Source organism: Nematostella vectensis, chromosome 13 (genome assembly GCF_932526225.1).
Source record: "Nematostella vectensis chromosome 13, jaNemVect1.1, whole genome shotgun sequence".
Classification (NCBI taxonomy): Eukaryota; Metazoa; Cnidaria; class Anthozoa; order Actiniaria; family Edwardsiidae; genus Nematostella; species Nematostella vectensis.
The window spans coordinates 10,726,207-10,753,772 of record NC_064046.1 but is presented as its reverse complement, the minus strand read 5'-3'; the positions used below and the strand labels follow the sequence as shown (position 1 = coordinate 10,753,772).

The 27,566-nt window shown below is 39.0% G+C and overlaps 2 protein-coding genes across 3 annotated transcripts; both read right to left on the bottom strand.

Annotated features, from left to right (window-relative positions):
• Positions 1-236: 236 nt before the first annotated feature.
• Positions 237-27,315, bottom strand: LOC116608938 (acid-sensing ion channel 1A). Of its 2 annotated transcripts, none has more exons than XM_048721127.1 (6): positions 26,550-27,315; positions 25,949-26,111; positions 23,908-23,967; positions 3,780-3,984; positions 1,960-2,051; positions 237-1,000 (listed from the first exon to the last, which is right to left on the bottom strand). In XM_048721127.1, exons 1-6 carry the CDS (start codon positions 27,159-27,161, stop codon positions 813-815), a joined length of 1,320 nt encoding a protein of 439 aa, XP_048577084.1. In that variant the 5' UTR covers positions 27,162-27,315; the 3' UTR covers positions 237-812. The 2 variants fall into 2 exon arrangements, with proteins under 2 accessions (XP_048577084.1, XP_048577083.1); XM_048721126.1 differs by lacking the exons at positions 237-1,000; positions 1,960-2,051; positions 3,780-3,984 and adding exons at positions 12,650-13,414; positions 20,721-20,812; positions 22,537-22,741 and having other exon boundaries at positions 26,550-27,313.
• On the bottom strand, positions 5,982-8,404 carry LOC116618886 (amiloride-sensitive sodium channel subunit gamma-like). The gene is made up of 2 exons (XM_032383044.2): positions 7,288-8,404; positions 5,982-6,891 (listed from the first exon to the last, which is right to left on the bottom strand). Exons 1-2 carry the CDS (start codon positions 8,083-8,085, stop codon positions 6,655-6,657), a joined length of 1,035 nt encoding a protein of 344 aa, XP_032238935.2. The 5' UTR covers positions 8,086-8,404; the 3' UTR covers positions 5,982-6,654.
• Positions 27,316-27,566: the final 251 nt, after the last annotated feature.

Sequence of the window (27,566 nt, the reverse complement as noted above, 5' to 3'; positions counted from 1 at the left end):
TCAGTGCTGAATAACGTATGCGCAGGCGCGTGTTCTGGCGAAAATCTCAGTGTTGAATCGTTCGAGTAAAGGTACGAAAGGCTGACTTCGGCCGCTGTTTTGACTTACTGTACAGCATTAAAACCATACTCTACAAAAGATGACAGATTTGTTTGATAATGAGGGAGTCATAAAGAAAATTTGAGCCTTAGATTTGATCTAGTTTTCTTAGCATTCGCCAAAATGTGACAGTTCGCCGGCAAAACGCGGCCATTTCAAAACAAAAAGGGTGGTTTACACGCGCGGTACTGGAACTAGTCTTGCGTTTTTCAGCCCTGTCCTGCTAGCTGTGCTAGTGCGCATGGCAAGCTACACACGTGATTAATATGATTGACAGCATTATAATCATTTTTGCACTCAAACTCTTAAAATGTACTAAAAACACATTTCACCGACGACTAGGTCTGAAGCTTACTTAGGGTAAACCTTGTGTGAACACAGACTTAACTTTCCTTATGTATTTAACGGATACAGGACTAAATCAAATGCTCAAAACTCTGTTCTCCAGTACCACTTAAAAAGGGACGCGGTGCGCCTATAAGTTTCCCGAGCAAAAGGTCAATCTGCTAAAAATATGAACTGCTTGGCTAAGCAATTTCCATGCGAGCGTTTTATATTTCCCTGTCAAACGCGATAGGTTAACTAAACAAAATGCTTTCAGTTGTTCCGTGGACTTCAATATGCAGACAGCTGATCATTTTATAATTCCTAGGTGCTAAATATGTCTTCACTACATGGGTGACTTATTCCTGCGTGACAGACACGCGCGCCTTTTATACCGTAGGTCCTTGTTTAAAAGCAAACGCATTCTGTGATTCTTGCGGTTCTACTGTAACGGTGTTGACAACCTTCTTATTGGAAGAAATCCTGTTGAGAAGCTTCATCACAAGAAGATCAAAGAACTCCAGGACTGTTAGCAAACTCATACCCAGGAACAGACCGAGGTAGCCTCCGATCATCGCTACAAAATAGGTAATAATATGTCAAGCAACATGTTACATAATTTGTTCCTATCCTGCGTAGCGGCTCAGGGAGAGAGGGAATGGTAGGGGACTGGGGCCGAGAGGGAGAAAAGGGGCCTGAGGGAGTGCTATGACAATGCAACGATGACAAAAACACAAAAAATATTCACAAATTTACACTGACAAATTGTTGGAAAAAAGAGAAAAGGAAAGAAGAGTAAAAAAGTTGAGATAAAAGCGGCAGTTGTGAACAAAATATTTCTTCGAGGTGGGAAACATTACACAGTTGGTTGAAGAAAAAAATGCCGTTTCAAGATCCTTGAAGTCAGAGGGGAGGGCATTAAAAAGAGAGACGATACTGGAGAGAGAAAGAGAGATGATACTGGAGAGAGAAAGAGAAATGATACTGGAGAGAGAAAGAGAGATGATACTGATGAGAGAAAGAGAGATGATACTGGAAAGAGAAAGAGAGATGATACTGGAGAGAGAAAGAGAAATGATACTGGAGAGAGAAAGAGAGATGATAATGGAGAGAGAGAGATGATACTGGAGAGAGAAAGAGAGATAATACTGGGGAGAGAAAAAGAGATGATAATGGAGAGAGAAAGAGAGATGATACTGGAGAGAGAAAGAGAGATGATACTGGAGAGAGAAAGAGAGATGATACTGGAGAGAGAAAGAGAGATGATACTGGAGAGAGAAAGAGAGATTATACTGGAGAGAGAAAAAGAGAGATGATTGGGTAACGCGCCAAGTCAAAAACTTGAAATTCGGTCACGTCACGTAATTATAACAGTTCTATACATGACAAATACATGCAGCCCTAACAGACAGAAAAAAATGCATACAAAGATTAAAAAAGAGATTCATGCACGTCCTGAAGACGTTTTCTAATGGGGCTTCCCTAAGCAATTCTCTAGGCTGATTTGTTTTACATAATATTAAGAGTAAAACCCACCTATAAGCGACCATCTGTCAAACGAGGGTTTCTGCTTAATCAAGTCATAACTGAGCTCATCGAAGTAGACGTCAAGTGAGGCAACATTTTCCCTGTGAAAAAAAGAAAGAAAATTTATTAAAATCTGAATATTTGGCCCTTAAATTGACATTATTTAAGGTTGGTGCAGCCTAATTGGGAGGTGTTTTTATTTTCCCAAAATCATATGGGTCTTGTAGAACTACCCTGAGGCCACCTAAATTGTAAGAAAAAAATAGGGATCACCGTGCATTTATGAAATATGCGTCATCAAAGGTGTTAAAAATAGCTGTGTCAGCAAAATCTAAAATAAAATATGTTCTCTTGAAAATTTCACAAGAGTTGTCTTATTTTTACTTAAAACATTCCAGGTGTGATAATCTTGTCATCTAATCACATAAATATAAAGAATTCCCATAAAACAAATGCATAAATAGGGTTCATTTCTGATGTTTGTGCTCATTTTAACAACGAGAATTCGATACAAAACGTGTAAAATTGTAGTCATGTCATAATTTATTTTTAAAAACTCACAGTTTTTAATTTGATGGGATGTTTTAGAAATTCAACTTTAAAAAATAGGGGTCACCGTGCATTTTTTTTTTTTTTACCTCAAAGCTCCGAAATACAGTTTATACACCCCGGTGAGTACCATTTTTACTTTTAGTGACATTCCAGTTACTGGTTGAAAATCATGGCGAAATATTGCTTTTTTGGAAAAATACACAAGCGTCATTAATCCTTAATTGAGCAGAACACCTCATTTGATCATTTTTTGAAAATATTGTGAAAAAGGGTTGAGACACCAAAAAATATTACGAAAGACTATCGCGCGCACGAAAACAACGTGCTCGGGCATAGACAAACAGAGGAAAATTTGCGCATATTTCAATTCCTGTACATGTTTAACGTTAATCTACATTGTCGTAAATAGCCACCATTTTTTCATCCGTTTGGACATGTGACAATATAACTTGTGTATGAAAAACACGCGTGAGTTTGCTTTCTTGAATGCGCAGACGAGGATGCGCAAGGACAATAAGGGACACCAACCTTTAACGCCTACCACATTATTTATCGCTAAAAGGTGGATCATACTTTTTCTACGCTGCGCATACCCCCTCCCCTACCCCACCCCCCTGGTCATTTTGGCTGCCTTGGCAGAAGTTCAATGCAAAAAAAGACATGGATGTGACCTCTTCTGCTGACACACAAGATTGGTAAATATCTTCCCCTACCAGGGGCTCATAAGTAGGGGCAATCATCTGTATTATATAAGTGTCACGGCGTTTCCGAGGATCAGGCTATTTTTAGACGCGCGCGCACGAACGGGCCAATCACCTTGACGTTGGTCGCGCGCGCGAGTGAGGTGAGGCTGCACGCGCAAATTAGAAAGAATATTTTTCATCCATCATCCGTCGGGTTTGTTTGTATACCAAAAAAATGCAAGCTAGAATTCAAAGTCGTAGGTAGGGTTGGATGATTCATATAAAAGAAGACAGCAACAAAAGTCAAAGTACCAAAGAGAGAACATAGCTTTTTGTCTGAGAATGCGCGTGCAGTTGAGCTCAGCCAAAACGTCAACACAAAGGTCGAATCTGATTGGCTCATCTGCGCGTCTAAAAATAGCCTGATCCTAGGAAACGCCGTGACACCTATATAATACCAGAATGTGGGGAAGTTGATTGCTCCTACTTATGAGCCCCTGCCCCTACCTAAAACCTTGCTTTACATCACCACTTTCGTCTTGCGCGACTTTGTAGTGTGGGTATGTCGTTATCTTCTCTAAAGACTTTCTCTACCTGAAAAACGTTTTTCGTTCCCCCTCTGTCATCTTTTCTATGTCGTCAAACTCGCTTCCATTTGTTAGTAGGTATGTTGGAATGTCTCTTGCGATGGCGTTACTTATAGCCGACGCGTAAGAAAGCTTGGTCTCGTACTTGGTGTAGTAACACGGTACAGGGCATGACTTTTTGAAGCATTCTGCCGCCTCCCGTGGATAGGGCCCTAATAAGACACATTGTTAAATTCTAAAATGTGCCGTGAAAGCAAAAAGAAAATCGAAATATATTTCAAAATTCTTAACAGTAGCAGATCTAGGGGGAGGGGGGTTAGAGGGTCTAAACCCCCTTTTGGACTGCCAGAAACAAATATGTAACAAAACAAATACCCCCTCTTCCCACTGTCACGGTGAGCCAAACGCCACACGCTGCATATCAATCAATGGCTGTCGTTTTTCTCAATGGTCTAAAAGATCCTGGGGCGAGCGCGCGGGAGACCTGTGATATTCTAAATCGTTAGGGACTAGGCTCCATTTCTAAGATGGCTGCCAGCAAAATCGTAGTAAACACGAATTCCTGTGGAATTAGGGAAATGACTGAGCGAGCTATGAAAACGACAGTTTTTAAAACAAGAGTGACTGATATATGAAAGCTAGATCCGCCCCTGCTTAGAAATAACAAATAGGTAGAGGAAATTACTGAAGAATAGAGTGTGGTAGGATAAAGTACAGCTAGCACGTACAGCGCTGTCATGGGAAACCCACATAAGGTAATTTTTTGCCTTCTTTAGAATGCAATACAACGCAATGATGATTAAACCTCGTTAAAAAAAGTATATTTCAACGCAAACAGATTGAGAATAAAATGGGAATATAACATTTGGTGCGTTTCTTTCGAAATCCAGAGCGGTAATAAAACAATTTTCAAAATTGGGATTAGGGAATGTGGCTCAATATTTGCTACTCATTATCTTGAAAGTACAAAGGTCTTTAGAACATAATTCTTCAGGAATTTTCAGTCTTCGACTTACCATTATATGTTGGGTAGATGCACTCAAATGTGTCGTTTAAAGAGCCCAGCGGCACATCCTCTGAAAAGAAAGACTTAATCAGTGTTTTTGTACAACGTATTTTTAATTTGACTGGTATACAATTTTTAAAATTCAGAATGTTGTTATTAAGTTTAAAAATTCATATAAAAATTTATACGATCCAAAATACTTCCAAATTGTAAAAGCAGTGTGTCTATTGTAAGTTTCTTTGAGTGTGTTACTGACAATTAAGAGCGGGTGACTTTTTAATTAGCGCGGATTCTAATACAGTGTGTTGCCCCAATTACGGACGGTTTTTGCATTTAGCACCACAACGTTTTGTCTATTAAAAGAACACTTTTGATATTTTGCCAGAAACAAGATTGGACCATAACCTAATAAAATATTTATAATATATATATATACATATGTTTTCAAGTTTAGAGCGCTGTGCTCGAAAAGTATGTGTCACTGATTTGCTCTAACACCGGTCAACTGGCCCCAATTCCGGACACAAACTTCATGGACGATTTTCGTAACTTCTCCCATATATTTCAAATGCTTTTAAAATTATAATAAGAATTTATTTAATTTAACAAAGCCATCTTTAATTATGTGGATCTACGAAGAGTATTTTAGGAATTGTTTACTTGATAATTGCGCGCACTCTAAATCAAAAATTCATCGTTTGAATCCGTCAAAAAAAATAATCATGAAATTTGACATATAACAATAATCCTATTAAGTTTTACTGATTCATCTTAATAAAAATGCAACAAATATTTTTCTCACTTAATCTTGTTTTGACCTTTCGCCGTAGATAGACGGCTTTGTATCAATATCTGTCAAACGTAGCGGCGTTTGTACTTTACTTACTTTACTTACTTCTTACGTGCTTAAAAGGCTGTAATTTATACTTTTGGCTGTCTACATAGCCTGTGTTTAGAAAGTTTGACGAACTAAATATTTGTAACATTTTTACCAGCTGCTAATAATGTTGCAATTTTTTGCGAGCGTTGTCTTTATCATATGATTGCATAAATTGACACGTTCTTTTATGTACCTAAATCCCTCCAGAATGTTTTTTTAAATGCAAAAACTAATTTCCATTATCTTTTTAAACAACTTATTTCCACTTTCCACACTTCGTAAATTTTCAAAACGCTTTCATTCTTCTTAATTAGTAGCGAGATTAAAGAACTTCTATTCTATTGTAAAAGTATTTCACAGTGCTTCATTCCCACCAAAAAAAGTTGGTATTTTTCTTAACTCCAATTTACCAGAAAGACTGGTTTATGTAAAGCGTTAAATTCACTGCATCGTTAACTTTCAAACTACGCGCACAAAAGTTTGAGTCAGCTTCAAATAAACTTGAATTTTCTCGCTGGTAACAACGCCAACGACGTAATTCCTACAGCAAACGTGATTATGAGATGTAGTTACTATCAATTAAGGTCACATAAGATTTTTTTTCGCTTTCGTATATTTTAAATAGTCTTTCGATGCAAACTGTCCTGAATTGGGTACCGTCCGTGATTGGGGCAATACGCTGTAGATTCTTTAGACTCTTGTTGGTTGAGTTTCCGTCGTACGGCGATTGCCGCTTTGAACAGTCTCTGTCATCCGCCATTTTGTCATCCTAGCAAAGTACCAAGTGCGAAAAAGCATCCATTTCCATCGGCTGATTTGGGTAAGCCAATGCGATATTTCCGGTTGAACCTGGTAAATTAAGTACCAAACTATATTTTTAGACTTTTATTTCGAGATTTTAGTACATATGTGACTTCAATTATTAAATCAAAACAATAACAAGATGTTACTGACTAGGGCACTTCAAGACTTAGTCTCGAATGGCCGCCATTTCAACTAGCGCACTAGCTTCGGCTTCAGGACACCGAGTAAGAGACAGTGAGTAAGGCTACCGGAATCCATAAACTCACTTGTGATTTCAAAGATTGGCTGGCAGCCGCAAGCAGTGTCTCCGTAGTCATGGAGACACTGCTTGCTACGGATTGCCATGGTATAGTTCACATTGAAGTATCGGTTGAAGTCAGTAATGTTCTCTCCGCATTCGGTGCGATATGGTGCCTTCAGGTTGACGTACTATGTAATAAAGAAATGCAAATGATTTGATTCTTGTGTAATTCCATAAAATATTTATTACATCACGCATCCAAGACCCCTTATAATATAATAATAACTCTTCGTAAAAAAGGACATTGTGTTTTTCTTGAAATAAGGACACCATGCTAATAAGGAAATTGCTTTTTTGTGCACAAACAGTCAATTCCTTATTCATAAGCGTACAAGGACGTTTTTAGGGTACCAATGGTTATCTTATACATGGTATTTCATTTATTTCGTTGTAATTGTCTCTCGCTATTCTTCTATAAAAGGCAGAGGCGGAGTCAAGTTGCTATCGATGTCCTATATTTTGGCTATCTAGTTCTGATAGGTGCTGTACACATTGCTGTCTTTTGTTCTCATGAGTTTTCTCACCTTCTTCATCCTGACTGAGCAGAATGTATGCGTTCCCGGCTGTAAAGCAAATCCGGTCTCCTCTATCATCGGGTGCTCTCGAGGGTCGTGAACAAGAACTTTGAAGCCCGCTTGAAGTCCATATAAATTACTGACATGGTCTTTCTCCTCGACATTTAAACGCAATTGCAATCCACTGATTGGCCCAATACTGTCTACTTTTAGCCCAAACTGGCCATCCGAATTGAACGTATGGCAAGATCCATATCGAAGGTGTTCAAATGTAGAAAAGCTATTCTTGCCACACTCTTTGCCGCTGTATTTGCAAGGTTCTAGCCATTTTAGCGAGAGCATCCCATCAATGGAATGTGCGTACGAACGCAAGGACTTACCTAGCATAGGCCCTCTTTGTGTGTAGTTATCTATCGGAAATTGTGAAAATTTCGATTTCTGAGAACTATCCCGAGGGGCTGACATTAGGAAGATGATTCCATTTATTATATTATTCGAATCTTGAGTTGATAAACTGAAAAGATTCCCATAATTTTGAGCATATCTTGACTTGCTGATAGGGTTGAAGTTGCATATTGTAACTGCTGGAAAGTTCATCTCTTTGTGCCATTCCGTCATCATCACAGTTGATACGGGCCAACTGTAAAACGAAGTAATCGAAAGAAAAGACTGGTAAATAAAGCCAGCAAACCCTGCTAAAACCACAAACAACCAGAAAGCTCTTCGGAGGAAGTTATTCTCTGTAAGGTAGCGAGCACCGTGTAAGCTAGTATTGCACAAGAAACCTTTCCAACTTGTGTCCGCCATGACTGACGGCGAATCTAAGCGTCTAATTTATGAATGCCTACAAATTGCATTTTTCAAAGAACAAAAGATGTGCATAATCATTTTAAAGTATCAATAGTGAAATATTTATTAACCCAAAGAGTAGCCTAGACTCTACATGGTTCCGTTTACCGAATAGGAAAAGCAGCATGAAAGGTAATTTTTGTTCCAAAACGCATTTTATATGCAAATAATGAATAACCATCTATTTAAAGGCAAAATAAGTCTTATTTCATTTGACGTTTTTTCCCACAAATTGCTTAAAGTCCATATAACCTTTCAAAGTTGATAGACTTTGTCAGTTCTTTTTATTTTCTTCTTCCAAATGGTATGTGGTTCGTATGGACCCTATAAAACACGCGTTCGCGCGAATAACTCAAATCTGTAATATTGTGTTATGTTGGTCAACCTTTGGAAAAATGGCCGTGAATTGAAAGGCCCGGGTCCAGTCATTTGTGACGTAGATCGAGATGTCAACCAAATTACATGAGTCTATCTACCCGCGGGGTCTTTTAAGATAGTGATGACTTTTTTTGTAGTAGGAACCTACGTAGAGATGTGTAAATTCTTTATATCCATAGCGTGCGCTATTCTAGAAAATGCGCGTTTTTGTCAGTTGTAATGTTTTTGCGTCTCGCGCCACTATTCTGATGTAAATAAGCTTGTAACGATTCACCTTCTTCAGTCTGCCCTGAAGAAGTCTTATTAAAGACAAAAATTTGGCAGAGTCGATTTCCAGTTTTTGGTGTATTGTATTCATTGTTCTGGTACGAGATCGCGACAGTTTGGGCTTTTTGATTATATCCAAATTACACGAGAAAACATATGCGCGCGCTAAACCGGTTCCCGGTTTTCATTTCTTCTTAGTTATTGCTGAAGAACGCTGTGTGGTTACAACTTTTACCGTCATATTTATATCTCAACCTGGTAGTCAAATGACTATTTAACTTCAGGAAACAAATGTGCAAATTAAGCAGATATTTTTTTAATTGTTTTTGCATTGTGCGCGCGCGCTGCATTTGCAATCAAGAATGGCGACATTCTCACGAGCGCGCGCTGTTTTTGAAACCTACAACAAAACGATATTTTCTTTTTTCGCATACAATTCTCGACTTTAAATTATTCTTCGCTTCATTGTGGGCAGCATTGCAATAGAAAACAATTCGCCAATATTTTGTGGTATTGCCGTCTCTGAATTTTAACGGATTTAAGGAAAATACGTTGTTTCTGATTTTCTCGCCAAAACTTGGAATTATTCCCTCGATTCAATCTCCTTTCGCGCGGCCGGGAAAATTTTCAAAGATTTGTAGAAAATTCAAATTTCAATCAAATTCAATTCCCTTTTCAGAGTTTGAAAGTTTGTCTATGCTTTGTTTTGGCTAGATTGATATAAGAGAAAGGTTTTAAGAACTTTATTAAGAAACAGAACTACCGAAAGCTGTGATACCCTCCCTCATGTGCCATCAATGCGATCCATTGTCAAGCATCTTGTGTAAATATTTTTCTATTTTCCCCGAAATGATCGTAAATTCGAAATAATGCTTAGAGATGTATACCGAACGGTATTTCGATTACATCATCGCTAGAGTCCACCCTAAGTTAGATTTTTTTCGATCTTTGACCATGTTCATTCCTTTCTGTCCCCCAGGGTTTATTTTCCTTGTGAGTGAAACGTAGATAACAATAACAATAACAATAACAATAACAATAACAATAACAATAACAATAACAATAACAATAACAATAACAATAACAATAACGATAACGATAACGATAACGATAACGATAACGATAACGATAACGATAACGATAACGATAACGATAACGATAACGATAACGATAACGATAACGATAACGATAACGATAACGATAACGATAACGATAACGATAACGATAACGATAACGATAACGATAACGATAACGATAACGATAACGATAACGATAACGATAACGACAACGACAACAACAACAACAACAACAACAACAACAACAACAACAATAACAATAACAACCATCACTTTTCCGATGTAGTGCATTCTGGCGTGGCGCCTTAAGTGCAGAGAACCGGTGCCCCCTCTTTGGCCGCAAAAACACAGTGTATTCCTTTTAAAGGCCTGGATAAACTAGGCGACATGTCGAGCGCGTCTCTTATTAACTGTTTCCTGTTTGGCCACTTCCAAAAACATGTAGTGCGCGACAAATTTTGTAACGCGTTAACTATCCGAGAAATATTTCTTTGTCGCTGCTACAAGATTTTGGGCGCGCTACAAGTTTAGCTAGGCCTTAAGAGCCTCAAAATCCTCTCCGTATAATGATGTCTGTGACTTTCATCTCTCCATCCTATCTGTACCGGGGCAAAAATAAGATATTGATCCTTTCTTTGTATTTTACAGTTTTATTGTTTTTATTCTTGCTCGTGGTAATTTAATTAACAACAATCTGTTATTATTTTTTTCAATATGCATACTAAAATGAATGCATTTTGGTGGCGCCGATAATGATATACACAGGCGCGTGGGTGCGCGTACACCCCCACACCCCCTCCCCCTTCCCCTTGGCCGCCAAAAAGAGGGTCATTTTTTATTGAAGAATCGATCCTTTTTCCATATGATACCTAAGACTGCTCATCCCCCGCCCTCCCCTCAAAAGATCCTGGCTACGTGATGATGCACACATACGTGTCTGGGTACCACCATATGACGCAATGATTTTCCGATAATGATTTTTTTTTAATTTTAAGATACGTCTTCTCGATGGATTATTAGCCTCCGATTACCGTAAATTATTTAATAAACGACCGGAATTTTGGTGGTCCGAGGGGGAGGGGCATTTAATGGATAGGGGGCGTTTATTATATCATTTACGGTATATAATTAATGCAACTAATGTGCGGAGAAAATGACAAAGTACGAGCAATGGTACTTTTATAATCTGCACTATCATTAACCGTGAGGTATCCTGTGTTAGCGTGTATGCTTAGTCAGCGGTAATCCTATGTGGTAATTGGGAATGCAGTTTACCCTGCACACGCTGTCCAGCGTCATTAGAAACACGGTGGCGAAAACGTCTAGCTAGACGCCATATTGAATTTTACACAGAATGAAAAATGGTGGCTCAACTGATCCGCTGACACAAACGCAGGCGCTTACACAGGGATTCCACATCGTGAGGACCTGCGGTATAAAGGCGCGCGCCTGCTCCAAGTCGTTATTCACACTAGATCAGGTCAAGTGCAGAGCTCCGTCAATCTCGAAAAGGCAGAGCTGTAGATTAACTTTGATCATTTCAACGTTGAAAATAATGTTCTGTATACACAAGGCAATAACGGCGAGCTTCTTGGGAGTAGTTTTCTACGGCAACAACGACAAAAATTATAATTGAAAGTAAAATTCATATCAAACATATTCCCCACGGATAGTGTCCTTCGTATGTATTGCCTTATATGGGCATAGATGCCCATATTTAGGAGAGCTTTTAAGTTTTCCCGCTCCCCCATCTCCAGAAAACATGGTGAAAAATACTGATTCCTGTTAATTTGAGAATAGCGGCAAAAATTATTAAGCAAAACTTGCTCGCTTGGTCAAATCTTTTTCTTACTAATCCTATAAATTACTTAGACCCAGGCCTCCAAGAGATTGACCGAGCGGGTTTTAAGGTCACCAAAATATTGATATGCAAAAACATCGCGCGCTGTTCTTTCGCGCGCGTGTAAAAATTACGAAACCTGAAAACTTTTTTGCTCCAGAATTTCTCTAATATCTGTTCAGGCACCAGAAAAGATTGAAGATTTAGACTTTGTCGAATTAATTAATTGTCTTTGCACTATTGATGTTTAAAACATTATTTCGAACTTGATCATATCTCTTTTGCTTCTTTTTATGGAGTTCTGTACTCGACAAAGTCTAGCGAGAATGACGTGATGATGTAACCGCTATTATTTTTGGTTCTCTAACCACATGTAACAGAACGACTATGACCCACTTAGCTGGGGGAGGTACCAGTTTTTACTTAATCGCTGTTACAAAGTCTTTACAAGATTTTTTCATTCTCATATGTGATATATGTGTTATTCAAGTATTGTAAGTGTTTTGTCTTGCAAGTGTTTTTACATGTGTGTTTCTTCAAGTTCGTTTGTGAGAGCTCTGTTTAGATAAGGCTTCAGCCAATTGGCGTTCGAGTCTGTTTAGATAAGGCTTCAGCCAATTGGCGTTCGAGAAACTACCCCCCATGGGCGTGTCGGTTTGTTATCCTTGGGCTACAGTGACTTACGTAATGTTTACATGTAGCTACTGACTACGGTTGTCACACAATAACTTCTAGCTGTCAGTGCTGAATAACGTATGCGCAGGCGCGTGTTCTGGCGAAAATCTCAGTGTTGAATCGTTCGAGTAAAGGTACGAAAGGCTGACTTCGGCCGCTGTTTTGACTTACTGTACAGCATTAAAACCATACTCTACAAAAGATGACAGATTTGTTTGATAATGAGGGAGTCATAAAGAAAATTTTAGCCTTAGATTTGATCTAGTTTTCTTAGCATTGACAGTTCGCCGGTAAAACGCCGCCATTTCAAAACAAAAAGGCTGGTTTACACGCGCGGTACTGGAACTAGTCTTGCGTTTTTCAGCCCTGTCCTGCTAGCTGTGCTAGTGCGCATGGCAAGCTACACACGTGATTAATATGATTGACAGCATTATAATCATTTTTGCACTCAAACTCTTAAAATGTACTAAAAACACATTTCACCGACGACTAGGTCTGAAGCTTACTTAGGGTAAACCTTGTGTGAACACAGACTTAACTTTCCTTATGTATTTAACGGATACAGGACTAAAACAAATGCTCAAAACTCTGTTCTCCAGTACCACTTAAAAGGGACGCGGTGCGCCTATAAGTTTCCCGAGCAAAAGGTCAATCTGCTAAAAATATGAACTGCTTGGCTAAGCAATTTCGATGCGAGCGTTTTATATTTCCCTGTCAAACGCGATAGGTTAACTAAACAAAATGCTTTCAGTTGTTCCGTGGACTTCAATATGCAGACAGCTGATCATTTTATAATTCCTAGGTGCTAAATATGTCTTCACTACATGGGTGACTTATTCCTGCGTGACAGACGCGCGCGCCTTTTATACCGTAGGTCCTTGTTTAAAAGCAAACGCATTCTGTGATTCTTGCGGTTCTACTGTAACGGTGTTGACACCCTTCTTATTGGAAGAAATCCTGTTGAGAAGCTTCATCACAAGAAGATCAAAGAACTCCAGGACTGTTAGCAGACTCATACCCAGGAACAGACCGAGGTAGCCTCCGATCATCGCTACAAAATAGGTAATAATATGTCAAGCAACATACATAATTTGTTCCTATCCTGCGTAGCGGCTCAGGGAGAGAGGAATGATAGGGGACTGGGGCCGAGAGGGAGAAAAGGGGCCTGAGGGAGTGCTATGACAATGCAACGATGACAAAAACACAAAAAATATTCACAAATTTACACTGACAAATTGTTGAAAACGAGAAAAGGAAAGAAGTGTAAAAAAGTTGAGATAAAAGCGGCAGTTGTGAACAAAATATTTCTTCGAGGTGGGAAACATTACACAGTTGGTTGAAGAAAAAAATGCCGTTTCAAGATCCTTGAAGTCAGAGGGGAGGGCATTAAAAAGAGAGACGATACTGGAGAGAGAAAGAGAGATGATACTGGAGAGAGAAAGAGAAATGATACTGGAGAGAGAAAGAGAGATGATACTGATGAGAGAAAGAGAGATGATACTGGAAAGAGAAAGAGAGATGATAATGGAGAGAGAGAGAGATGATACTGGAGAGAGAAAGAGAGATGATACTGGAGAGAGAAAGAGAGATGATACTGATGAGAGAAAGAGAGATGATACTGGAGAGAGAAAGAGAGATGATACTGGAGAGAGAAAGAGAGATGATACTGGAGAGAGAAAGAGAGATGATACTGGAGAGAGAAAGAGAGATAATACTGGAGAGAGAAAGAGAGATAATACTGGAGAGAGAAAGAGAGATGATACTGGAGGAAGAAAGAGAGATGATACTGGAGAGAGAAAGAGAGATGATACTGGAGAGAGAAAGAGAGATAATACTGGAGAGAGAAAGAGAGATGATACTGGAGAGAGAAAGAGAGATGATACAAGAGAGAGAAAGAGAGATGATACTGGAGAAAGAAAGAGAGATGATACTGGAGAGAGAAAGATAGATGATACTGGAGAGAGAAAGAGAGATGATACTGGAGAGAGAAAGAGAGATTATACTGGAGAGAGAAAGAGAGATGATACTGGAGGAAGAAAGAGAGATGATACTGGAGAGAGAAAGAGAGATGATACTGGAGAGAGAAAGAGAGATAATACTGGAGAGAGAAAGAGAGATGATACTGGAGAGAGAAAGAGAGATGATACTAGAGAGAGAAAGAGAGATGATACTGGAGAGAGAAAGAGAGATGATACTGAAGAAAGAAAGAGAGATGATACTGGAGAGAGAAAGATAGATGATACTGGAGAGAGAAAGAGAGATGATACTGGAGAGAGAAAGAGAGATGATACTGGAGAGAGAAAGAGAGATGATACTGGAGAGAGAAAGAGAGATTATACTGAAGAGAGAAAGAGAGATGATACTGGAGAAAGAAAGAGAGATGATACTAGAGAGAGAAAAAGAGATGATACTGGAGAGAGAAAGAGAGATGATACTGGAGAGAGAAAGAGAGATGATACTGGAGAGAGAAAAAGAGATGATACTGAAGAGAGAAAGAGAGATGATGCTGGAGAGAGAAAGAGAGATGATACTGGAGAGAGAAAGAGAGATGATACTGGAGAGAGAAAGAGAGATGATACTGGAGAGAGAAAGAGAGATGATACTGGAGAGAGAAAGAGAGATGATACTGGAGAGAGAAAGAGAGATGTTACTGGAGAGAGAAAGAGAGATGATACTGGAGAGAGAAAGAGAGATGATACTGGAGAGAGAAAGAGAGATGATACTGGAGAGAGAAAGAGAGATGATACTGGAAAGAGAAAAAGAGAGATGATACTGGAGAGAGAAAAAGAGATGATACTGAAGAGAGAAAGAGAGATGTTACTGGAGAGAGAAAGAGAGATGATACTGGAGAGAGAAAGAGAGATGATACTGGAGAGAGAAAGAGAGATGATACTGGAGAGAGAAAGAGAGATGATACTGGAGAGAGAAAGAGAGATGATACTGGAGAGAGAAAGAGAGATGATACTGAAATAAGAAAGAGAGATGTTACTGGAGAGAGAAAGAGAGATGATACTGGAGAGAAAGAGAGATGATACTGATGAGAGAAAGAGAGATGATACTGGAGAGAGAAAGAGAGATGATACTGGAGAGAGAAAGAGAGATGATACTGGATAGAGAAAGAGAGATGATACTGGGGAGAGAAAGAGAGATTATACTGGAGAGAGAAAGAGAGATGATACTGGAGAGAAAGAGAGATGATACTGATGAGAGAAAGAGAGATGATACTGGAGAGAGAAAGAGAGATGATACTGGAGAGAGAAAGAGAGATGATACTGGAGAGAGAAAGAGAGATGATACTGGGGAGAGAAAGAGAGATTATACTGGAGAGAGAAAGAGAGATGATACTGGAGAGAGAAAGAGAGATGATACTGGAGAGAGAAAGAGAGATGTTACTGGAGAGAGAAAGAGAGATGTTACTGGAGAGAGAAAGAGAGATGATACTGGAGAAAGAAAGAGAGATGATACTGGAGAGAGAAAGAGACATGATACTGGGGAGAGAAAGAGAGATTGGAGAGAGAAAGATAGATGTTACGGGAGAGAGAAAGAGAGATGATACTGGAGAGAGAAAGAGAGATGATACTGGAGAGAGAAAGAGAGATGATACTGGAGAGAGAAAGAGAGATGATACTGGAGAGAGAAAGAGAGATGATACTGGAGAGAGAAAGAGAGATGATACTGGAGAGAGAAAGAGAGATGTTACTGGAGAGAGAAAGAGAGATGATACTGGAGAGAAAGAGAGATGATACTGATGAGAGAGAAAGAGAGATGATACTGGAGAGAGAAAGAGAGATGATACTGGAGAGAGAAAGAGAGATGATACTGGAGAGAGAAAGAGAGATGATACTGGATAGAGAAAGAGAGATGATAATTGAAAAGAGAAAGAGAGATGATACTGGAGAGAGAAAGAGAGATGATACTGGAGAGAGAAAGAGAGATGATACTGGAGAGAGAAAGAGAGATGATACTGGAGAGAGAAAGAGAGATGATACTGGAGAGAGAAAGAGAGATGTTACTGGAGAGAGAAAAAGAGATGATACTGGAGAGAGAAAGAGAGATGTTACTGGAGAGAGAAAGAGAGATGATACTGGAGAGAGAAAGAGAGATGTTACTGGAGAGAGAAAGAGAGATGTTACTGGAGAGAGAAAGAGAGATTATACTGGAGAGAGAAAGAGATATGATACTGGAGAGAGAAAGAGAGATGATACTGGAGAGAGAAAGAGAGATGATACTGGAGAGAGAAAGAGAGATGATAATGGAGAGCGAAAGAGAGATGATACTGGAGAGAGAAAGAGAGATGTTACTGGAGAGCGAAAGAGAGATGATACTGGAGAGAGAAAGAGAGATGATACTGGAGAGAGAAAGAGAGATGTTACTGGAGAGAGAAAGAGAGATGATACTGGAGAGAGAAAGAGAGATGATACTGATGAGAGAAAGAGAGATGATACTGGAGAGAGAAAGAGAGATGTTACTGGAGAGAGAAAGAGAGATGATACTGGAGAGAGAAAGAGAGATGATACTGGAGAGAGAAAGAGAGATGATACTGGAGAGAAAAAGAGAGATGATACTGGAGAGAGAAAGAGAGATGTTACTGGAGAGAGAAAGAGAGATGATACTGGAGAGAGAAAGAGAGATGATACTGGATAGAGAAAGAGAGATGATACTGGAGAGAGAAAGAGAGATGATACTGGAGAGAGAAAGATAGATGATACTGGAGAAAGAAAGAGAGATGATACTGATGAGAGAAAGAGAGATGATACTGGAGAGAGAAAGAGAGATGATACTGGAGAGAGAAAGAGAGATGATACTGGAGAGAGAAAGAGAGATGAACTGGAGAGAGAAAGAGAGATGTTACTGGAGAGAGAAAGAGAGATGATACTGGAGAGAGAAAGAGAGATGATACTGGAGAGAGAAAGAGAGATGATACTGGAGAGAGAAAGAGAGATGTTACTGGAGAGAGAAAGAGAGATGATACTGGAGAGAGAAAGAGAGATGATACTGATGAGAGAAAGAGAGATGATACTGGAGAGAGAAAGAGAGATGTTACTGGAGAGAGAAAGAGAGATGATACTGGAGAGAGAAAGAGAGATGATACTGGAGAGAGAAAGAGAGAGGATACTGGAGAGAGAAAGAGAGATGATGCTGGAGAGAGAAAGAGAGATGATACTGATGAGAGAAAGAGAGATGATACTGGAGAGAGAAAGAGAGATGATACTGGGGAGAGAAAGAGAGATGATAATGGAGAGAGAAAGAGAGACGATAATGGAGAGAGAAAGAGAGATGATACTGGAGAGAGAAAGAGAGATGTTACTGGAGAGAGAAAGAGAGATGATACTGGAGAGAGAAAGAGAGATGATACTGGAGAGAGAAAGAGAGATGATACTGGAGAGAGAAAGAGAGATGTTACTGGAGAGAGAAAGAGAGATGATACTGGAGAGAGAAAGAGAGATGATACTGGAGAGAGAAAGAGAGATGATACTGGAGAGAGAAAGATAGATGATACTGGAGAGAGAAAGAGAGATGATACTGGAGAGAGAAAGAGAGATGTTACTGGAGAGAGAAAGAGAGATGATAATGGAGAGAGAAAGAGAGATGATACTGGAGAGAGAAAGAGAGATGTTACTGGAGAGAGAAAGAGAGATGATACTGGAGAGAGAAAGAGAGATGATACTGGAGAGAGAAAGAGAGATGTTACTGGAGAGAGAAAGAGAGATGATACTGGAGAGAGAAAGAGAGATGATACTGGAGAGAGAAAGAGAGATGATACTGGAGAGAGAAAGAGAGATGATGCTGGAGAGAGAAAGAGAGATGATACTGGAGAGAGAAAGAGATGATACTGGAGAGAGAAAGAGAGATGATTCTGGAGAGAGAAAGAGAGATATTACTGGAGAGAGAAAGAGAGATGTTACTGGAGAGAGAAAGAGAGATGATACTGGAGAGAGAAAGAGAGATGATACTGGAGAGAGAAAGAGAGAGGATACTGGAGAGAGAAAGAGAGATGATGCTGGAGAGAGAAAGAGAGATGATACTGATGAGAGAAAGAGAGATGATACTGGAGAGAGAAAGAGAGATGATACTGGGGAGAGAAAGAGAGATGATAATGGAGAGAGAAAGAGAGACGATAATGGAGAGAGAAAGAGAGATGATACTGGAGAGAGAAAGAGAGATGTTACTGGAGAGAGAAAGAGAGATGATACTGGAGAGAGAAAGAGAGATGATACTGGAGAGAGAAAGAGAGATGATACTGGAGAGAGAAAGAGAGATGTTACTGGAGAGAGAAAGAGAGATGATACTGGAGAGAGAAAGAGAGATGATACTGGAGAGAGAAAGAGAGATGATACTGGAGAGAGAAAGATAGATGATACTGGAGAGAGAAAGAGAGATGATACTGGAGAGAGAAAGAGAGATGTTACTGGAGAGAGAAAGAGAGATGATAATGGAGAGAGAAAGAGAGATGATACTGGAGAGAGAAAGAGAGATGTTACTGGAGAGAGAAAGAGAGATGATACTGGAGAGAGAAAGAGAGATGATACTGGAGAGAGAAAGAGAGATGTTACTGGAGAGAGAAAGAGAGATGATACTGGAGAGAGAAAGAGAGATGATACTGGAGAGAGAAAGAGAGATGATACTGGAGAGAGAAAGAGAGATGATGCTGGAGAGAGAAAGAGAGATGATACTGGAGAGAGAAAGAGATGATACTGGAGAGAGAAAGAGAGATGATTCTGGAGAGAGAAAGAGAGATATTACTGGAGAGAGAAAGAGAGATGATACTGGAGAGAGAAAGAGAGATGATACTGATGAGAGAAAGAGATATTATACTGGAGAGAGAAAGAGAAATGATACTGGAGAGAGAAAGAGAGATGATACTGATGAGAGAAAGAGAGATGATACTGGAGAGAGAAAGAGAGATGATACTGGAGAGAGAAAGAGAGATGATACTGGAGAGAGAAAGAGAGATGATACTGGAGAGAGAAAGAGAGATGTTACTGGAGAGAGAAAGAGAGATGATACTGATGAGAGAAAGAGATATTATACTGGAGAGAGAAAGAGAAATGATACTGGAGAGAGAAAGAGAGATGATACTGATGAGAGAAAGAGAGATGATACTGGAGAGAGAAAGAGAGATTATACTGGAGAGAGAAAGAGAGATGATACTGGAGAGAGAAAGAGAGATGATACTGGAGAGAGAAAGAGAGATGATACTGGAGAGAGAAAGAGAGATGATACTGGAAAGAGAAAAAGAGAGATGATACTGGAGAGAGAAAGAGAGATGATACTGGAGAGAGAAAGAGAGATGATACTGGAGAGAGAAAGAGAGATGATACTGGAGAGAGAAAGAGAGATGATACTGGAGAGAGAAAGAGAGATGATACTGGAGAGAGAAAGAGAGATGATACTGGAGAGAGAAAGAGAGATGATACTGGAGAGAGAAAGAGAGATGATACTGGAGAGAGAAAGAGAGATGATACTGGAGAGAGAAAGAGAGATGATACTGGAGAGAGAAAGAGAGATGATACTGGAGAGAGAAAGAGAGATGATACTGGAGAGAGAAAGAGAGATGATACTGGAGAGAGAAAGAGAGATGATACTGGAAAGAGAAAAAGAGATGATACTGGAAAGAGAAAAAGAGATGATACTGGAGAGAGAAAGAGAGATGATACTGGAGAGAGAAAGAGAGATGATACTGGAGAGAGAAAGAGAGATAATACTGATGAGAGAAAGAGAGATGATACTGGAGAGAGAAAGAGAGATGATACTGGAGAGAGAGAGAGAGATGATACTGGAGAGAGAAAGAGAGATGTTACTGGAGAGAGAAAGATAGATGATACTGGAGAGAGAAAGAGAGATGATACTGGAGAAAGAAAGAGAGATGATACTGGAGAGAGAAAGAGAGATGATACTGGAGAGAGAAAGAGAGATGATACTGGAGAGAGAAAGAGAGATGATACTGGAGAGAGAAAGAGAGATTATACTGGAGAGAGAAAGAGAGATAATACTGGAGAGAGAAAGAGAGATGATACTGGAGAGAGAAAGAGAGATAATACTGGAGAGAGAAAGAGAGATGTTACTGGAGAGAGAAAGAGAGATGATACTGGAGAGAGAAAGAGAGATGATACTGGAGAGAGAAAAAGAGAGATGATTGGGTAACGCGCCAAGTCAAAAACTTGAAATTCTGTCACGTCACGTAATTATAACAGTTCTATACATGACAAATACATGCAGCCCTAACAGACAGAAAAAAATGCATACAAAGATTAAAAAAGAGATTCATGCACGTCCTGGAGACGTTTTCTAATGGGGCTTCAATAAGCAATTCTCTAGGCTGGTTTGTTTTACAAAATATTAAGAGTAAAACCCACCTATAAGCGACCATCTGTCAAACGAGGGTTTCTGCTCAATCAAGTCATAACTGAGCTCCTCGAAGTAGACGTCAAGTGAGGCAACATTTTCCCTGTGAAAAAAAGAAAGAATTTATTAAAATCTGAATATTTGGCCCTTAAATTGACATTATTTAAGGTTGGTGCAGCCTAATTGGGAGGTGTTTTTATTTTTCCAAAATCATATGGGTCTTGTAGAACTACCCTGAGGCCACCTAAATTGTAAGAAAAAAATAGGGATCACCGTGCATTTATGAAATATGCGTCATCAAAGGTGTTAAAAATAGCTGTGTCCGCAAAATCTAAAATAAAATATGTTCACTTGAAAATTTCACAAGAGTTGTCTTATTTTTACTTAAAACATTCCAGGTGTGATAATCCTGTCATCTAATCACATAAATATAAAGAATTCCCATAAAACTAATGCATAAATAGGGTTCATTTCTGATGTGTGTGCTCATTTTAACAACGAGAATTCGATACAAAACGTGTAAAATTGTAATCATGTCATAATTTATTTTTAAAAACTCACAGTTTTTAATTTGATGGGATGTTTTAGAAATTCAACTTTAAAAAATAGGGGTCATCATGCATTTTTTTTTTTTTACCTTAAAGCTCCGAAATACAGTTTATACACCCCGGTGAGTACCATTTTGACTTTTAGTGACATTGCAGTTACTGGTTGAAAATCATGGCGAAATATTGCTTTTTTGGAAAAATACACAAGCGTCATTAATCCTTAATTGAGCAGAACACCTCATTTGATCATTTTTTTTGAAAATATTGTGAAAAAGGGTTGAGACAACAAAAAATATTACGAAAGACGATCGCGCGCACGAAAACAACGTGCTCGGGCATAGACAAACAGAGGAAAATGTGCGCATATTTCTATTCCTGTACATGTTTAACGTGAATCTACATTGTCGTAAATAGCCACCATTTTTTCATCCGTTTGGACATGTGACAATATAACTTGTGTATGAAAAACAAGAGTGAGTTTGCTTTCTTGAATGCGCAGACGAGGATGCGCAAGGACAATAAGGGACACCAACCTTTAACGCCTACCACATTATTTATCGCTAAAAGGTGGATCATACTTTTTCTACGCTGCGCATCCCCCCTCCCCTCCCCCACCCCCCTGGTCATTTTGGCTGCCTTGGCAGAAGTTCGATGCAAAAAAAGACATGGATGTGACCTCTTCTGCTGACACACAAGAGTGGTAAATATCTTCCCCTACCAGGGGCTCATAAGTAGGGGCAATCATCTGTATTATATAAGTGTCACGGCGTTTCCGAGGATCAGGCTATTTTTAGACGCGCGCGCACGAACGGGCCAATCACTTTGACGTTGGTCGCGCGCGCGAGTGACGTGAGGCTGCACGCGCAAATTAGGAAGAATATTTTTCATCCATCATCCGTCGGTTTTGTTTGTATACCAAAAAAATGCAAGCTAGAATTCAAAGTCGTAGGTAGGGTTGGATGATTCATATAAAAGAAGACAGCAACAAAAGTCAAAGTACCGAAGAGAGAACATAGCTTTTTGTCTGAGACTGCGCGTGCAGTTGAGCTCAGCCAAAACGTCAACACAAAGGTCGAATCTGATTGGCTCATCTGCGCGTCTAAAAATAGCCTGATCCTAGGAAACGCCGTGACACCTATATAATACCAGAATGTGGGGAAGTTGATTGCCCCTACTTATGAGCCCCTGCCCCTACCTAAAACCTTGCTTTACATCACCACCGTCTTGCGCGACTTTGTAGTGTGGGTATGTCGTTATCTTCTCTAAAGACTTTCTCTACCTGAAAAACGTTTTTCGTTCCCCCTCTGTCATCTTTTCTATGTCGTCAAACTTGCTTCCATTTGGTAGTAGGTATGTTGGAATGTCTCTTGCGATGGCGTTACTTATAGCCGACGCGTAAGAAAGCTTGGTCTCGTACTTGGTGTAGTAACACGGTACAGGGCATGACTTTTTGAAGCATTCTGCCGCCTCCCGTGTATAGGGCCCTAATAAGAATGGACATTGTTAAATTCTAAAAGCAAAATGTGCCGTGAAAGCAAAAAGAAAATCGAAATATATTTCAAAATTCTTAACAGTAGCGGATCTAGGGGGAGGGGGGTTAGAGGGTCTAAACCCCCTTTTGGACTGCCAGAAACAAATATGTAACAAAACAAATACCCCCTCCCCCCTCTGTCACGGTGAGCCAAACCATATCAAACATATTCCCCACGGATAGTGTCCTTCGTATGTATTGCCTTATATGGGCATAGATGCCCATATTTAGGAGAGCTTTTAAGTTTTCCCGCTCCCCCATCTCCAGAAAACATGGTGAAAAATACTGATTCCTGTTAATTTGAGACTAGCGGCAAAAATTATTAAGCAAAACTTGCTCGCTTGGTCAAATCTTTTTCTTACTAATCCTATAAACTACTTAGACCCAGGCCTCCAAGAGATTGACCGAGCGGGTTTTAAGGTCACCAAAATATTGATATGGCCACACGCTGTATATCAATCAATGGCTGTCGTTTTTCTCAATGGTCTAAAAGAGCCTGGGGCGAGCGCGCGGGAGACCTGTGATATTCTAAACCGTTAGGGACTAGGCTCCATTTCTATTTCCATGGCTGCCAGCAAAATCGTAGTAAACACGAATTCCTGCAATTTGACGTGGAAATTCTCGACTTACAAAGTTCTAGAGCGATAAAAAGACGAAAAAATTATTGAAGTGGAAATAGGGAAATGATTGAGCGAGCTATGAAAACGACAGTTTTTAAAACAAGAGTGACTGATATATGAAAGCTAGATCCGCCCCTGCTTAGAAATAACAAATAGCTAGAGGAAATTACGGAAGAATAGAGTGTGGTAGGATAAAGTACAGCTAGCACGTACAGCGCTTTCATGGGAAACCCACATAAGGTAATTTTTTGCCTTCTTTAGAATGCAATACAACGCAATGATGATTAAACCTCGTAAAAAAGTATATTTCAACGCAAACAGATTGAGAATAAAATGGGAATATAGCATTTGGTGCGTTTCTTTCGAAATCCAGAGCGGTAATAAAACAATTTTTAAAATTGGGATTAGGGAACGTGGCTCAATATTAGCTACTCATTATCTTGAAAGTACAAAGGTCTTTGGTGCATAATTCTTCAGGAATTTTCAGTCTTCGACTTACCATTATATGTTGGGTAGATGCACTCAAATGTGTCGTTTAAAGAGCAGAGTGGCACATCCTCTGAAAAGAAAGACTTAATCAGTGTTTTTGTGACTGGTATAAAATTTTTAAAATTCAAAATGTTGTTATTAAGTTTAAAAATTCATATAAAAATTTATACGATCCAAAATACTTCCAAATTGTTAAAGCAGTGTGTCTATTGGAAGTTTCTTTGAGGGTGTTACTGACAATTAATTGAGCGGGTGGCTTTTTAATTAGCGCGGATTCTAATACAGTGTGTTGCCCCAATTACGGACGGTTTTTGCATTTAGCACCACAACGTTTTGGCTATTAAAAGAACACTTTTGATATTTTGCCAGAAACAAGATTGGACCATAATCTAATAAAATATTTATAATATATATATATATATATATACATATTTTTTTCAAGTTTAGGGCGCTGTGCTCGAAAAGTATGTGTCACTGATTTGTTCTAACCCCGGTCAACTGGACCCAATTCCGGACACAAACTTCAAGGACGATTTTCGAAACTTCTCCCGTATATTTCCAATGCTTTTAAAATTATAATAAGAATTTATTTTATTTAACAAAGCCATCTTTAATTATGTGGATCTACGAAGAGTATTTTAGGAATTGTTTACTTGATAATTGCGCGCACTCTAAATCAAAAATTCATCGTTTGAATCCGTCGAAAAAATAATCATGAAATTTGACATATAACAATTATCCTATTAAGTTTTACTGATTCATCTTAATAAAAATGCAACAAATATTTTTATCACTCAATCTTGTTTTGACCTTTCGCTATAGATAGACGGCTTTGTATCAATATCTGTCAAACGTAGCGGCGTTTGTACTTTACTTACTTCTGAATGGGTTCCCCCAAAAAATGACTGTAAAAAGTCACATTCAAAATAATTATTGTAACCTGGTGATAAAAGCGTCGAGAAAGAAACAAACTTATATCCCGGACGTGCTTAAAAGGCTGTAATTTATACTTTTGACTGTCTACATAGCCTGTGTTTAGAAAGTTTGACGAACTAAATATTTGTAACATTTTTACCAGCTGCTAATAATGTTGCAATTTTTTGCGAGCGTTGTCTTTATCATATGATTGCATAAATTGACACGTTTTTTTATGTACCTAAATCTCTCCAGAATGTTTTTTAAATGCAAAAACTAATTCCCATTATCTTTTTAAACATATTTCCAATAAGCAGTCTATTTGAGTCCGTGTTTAGGCACAATTGGTAAATTTTCAAAACGGTTTCATTCTTCTAAATTAGTAGCGAGATTAAAGAACTTCTATTCTATTGTAAAAGTATTTTACAGTGCTTCATTCCCACCAAAAAAGTTGGTATTTTTTTTAACTCCAATTTACCAGAAAGACTGGTTTATGTAAAGCGTTAAATTCACTGCATCGTTAACTTTCAAACTACGCGCACAAAAGTTTGAGTCAGCTTCAAATAAACTTGAATTTTCTCGCTGGTAATAACGCCAACGACGTAATGACTACAGCAAACGTGATTATGAGATGTAGTTACTATCAATTAAGGTCACATAAGATGTTTTTTTTGCTTTCGTATATTTTAAAGAGTCTTTCGATGCAAACTGTCGGAATTGGGTACCGTCCGTGATTGGGGCAACACGCTGTAGATTCTTTAGTCTCTTGTTGGTTGAGGTTTCCGTCGTATGGCGATTGCCGCTTTAAACAGTCTCTGTCATCCGCCATTTTGACGTCCTAGCAAAGTACCAAGTGTGAAAAAGCATCCATTTCCATTGGCGGATTTGGGGAAGCCAATGCCATATTTTCGGTTGAACTTGGTAAATTAAGTACCAAACTCTATTTTTAGATTTTTATTTCGAGATTTTAGTACATATGTGACTTCAATTATTAAATCAAAACAATAACAAGGTACTGACAAGGGCACTTTAAGACTTAGTCTCGAATGGCCGCCATTTCAACTAGCGCGCTAGCTTCGGCTTCAGGACACCGAGTAAGAGACAGTGAGTAAGGCTACCGGAATCCATAAACTCACTTGTGATTTCAAAGATTGGCTGGCAGCCGCATTTTTTTATCCCGTAGTCATGGAGACACTGCTTGCTACAGATTGCCATGGTATAGTTCACATTGAAGTATCGGTTGAAGTCAGTAATGTTCTCTCCGCATTCGGTGCGATATGGTGCCTTCAGGTTGACGTACTATGTAATAAAGAAATGCAAATGATTTGATTCTTGTGTGATTCCATAAAATATTCATTACATCACGCATCCAAGACCCCTTATAATATAATAATAACTCTTCGTAAAAAAAGACATTGTTTTTCTTGAAATAAGGACACCATGCTAATAAGGAAATTTTTGTGTTTTTGTGCACAAACAGTTAATTCCTCATTCATAAGCGTACAAGCGTTGAAAACCCCCTTTAATAAGAGAACCTTGTCCTTCAGGACGTTTTTAGGGTACCAATGGTTATCTTATACATGGTATTTCATTTATTTCGTTGTAATTTTCTCTCGCTATTGTTCTATAAAAGGCAGAGGCGGAGTCAAGTTGCTACCGATGACCCTATTTTTTGGCTATCTAGTTCTGATAGGTGCTGTACACCTTGCTGTCTTTTGTTATCATGAGTTTTCTCACCTTCTTCATCCTGACTGAGCAGAATGTATGCGTTCCCGGCTGTAAAGCAAATCCGGTCTCCTCTATCATCGGGTGCTCTCGAGGGTCGTGAACAAGAACTTTGAAGCCCGCTTGAAGTCCATATAAATTACTGACATGGTCTTTCTCCTCGACATTTAAACGCAATTGCAATCCACTGATTGGCCCAATACTGTCTACTTTTAGCCCAAACTGGCCATCCGAATTGAACGTATGGCAAGATCCATATCGAAGGTGTTCAAATGTAGAAAAGCTATTCTTGCCACACTCTTTGCCGCTGTATTTGCAAGGTTCTAGCCATTTTAGCGAGAGAATCCCATCAATGGAATGTGCGTACGAACGCAAGGACTTACCCAGCACAGGCCCTCTTTGTGTGTAGTTTTCTAGCGAAAATTGTGAAAACTTCGATTTTTGAAAACTATCCCGCGGGGCTGACATTAGGAAGATGATTCCATTTATTATATTATTCGAATCTTGAGTTGATAAATTGAAAAGATTCCCATAATTTTGAGCATATCTTGACTTGCTGATAGGGTTGAAGTTGCATATTGTAACTGCTGGAAAGTTCATCTCTTTGTGCCATTCCGTCATCATCACAGTTGATACGGGCCAACTGTAAAACGAAGTAATCGAAAGAAAAGACTGGTAAATAAAGCCAGCAAACCCCGCTAAAACCACAAACAACCAGAAAGCTCTTCGGAGGAAGTTATTCTCTGTAAGGTAGCGAGCACCGTGCAAGCTAGTATTGCACAAGAAACCTTTCCAACTTGTGTCCGCCATGACGGACGGCGACTCTAAGCGTCTAATTTATGAATGCAAGTGGCTACATTTTTCAAAGAACAAAGGATGTGCATAATCATTTTAAAGTATCAATAGTGAAATATTTATTAATCCAAAAAGTAGCCTAGACTCTACATGGTTCCGTTTACCGAATAGGAAAAGCAGCATGAAAGGTAATTTTGCTCCAAAACGCATTTTATATGCAAATATTTCATTTGA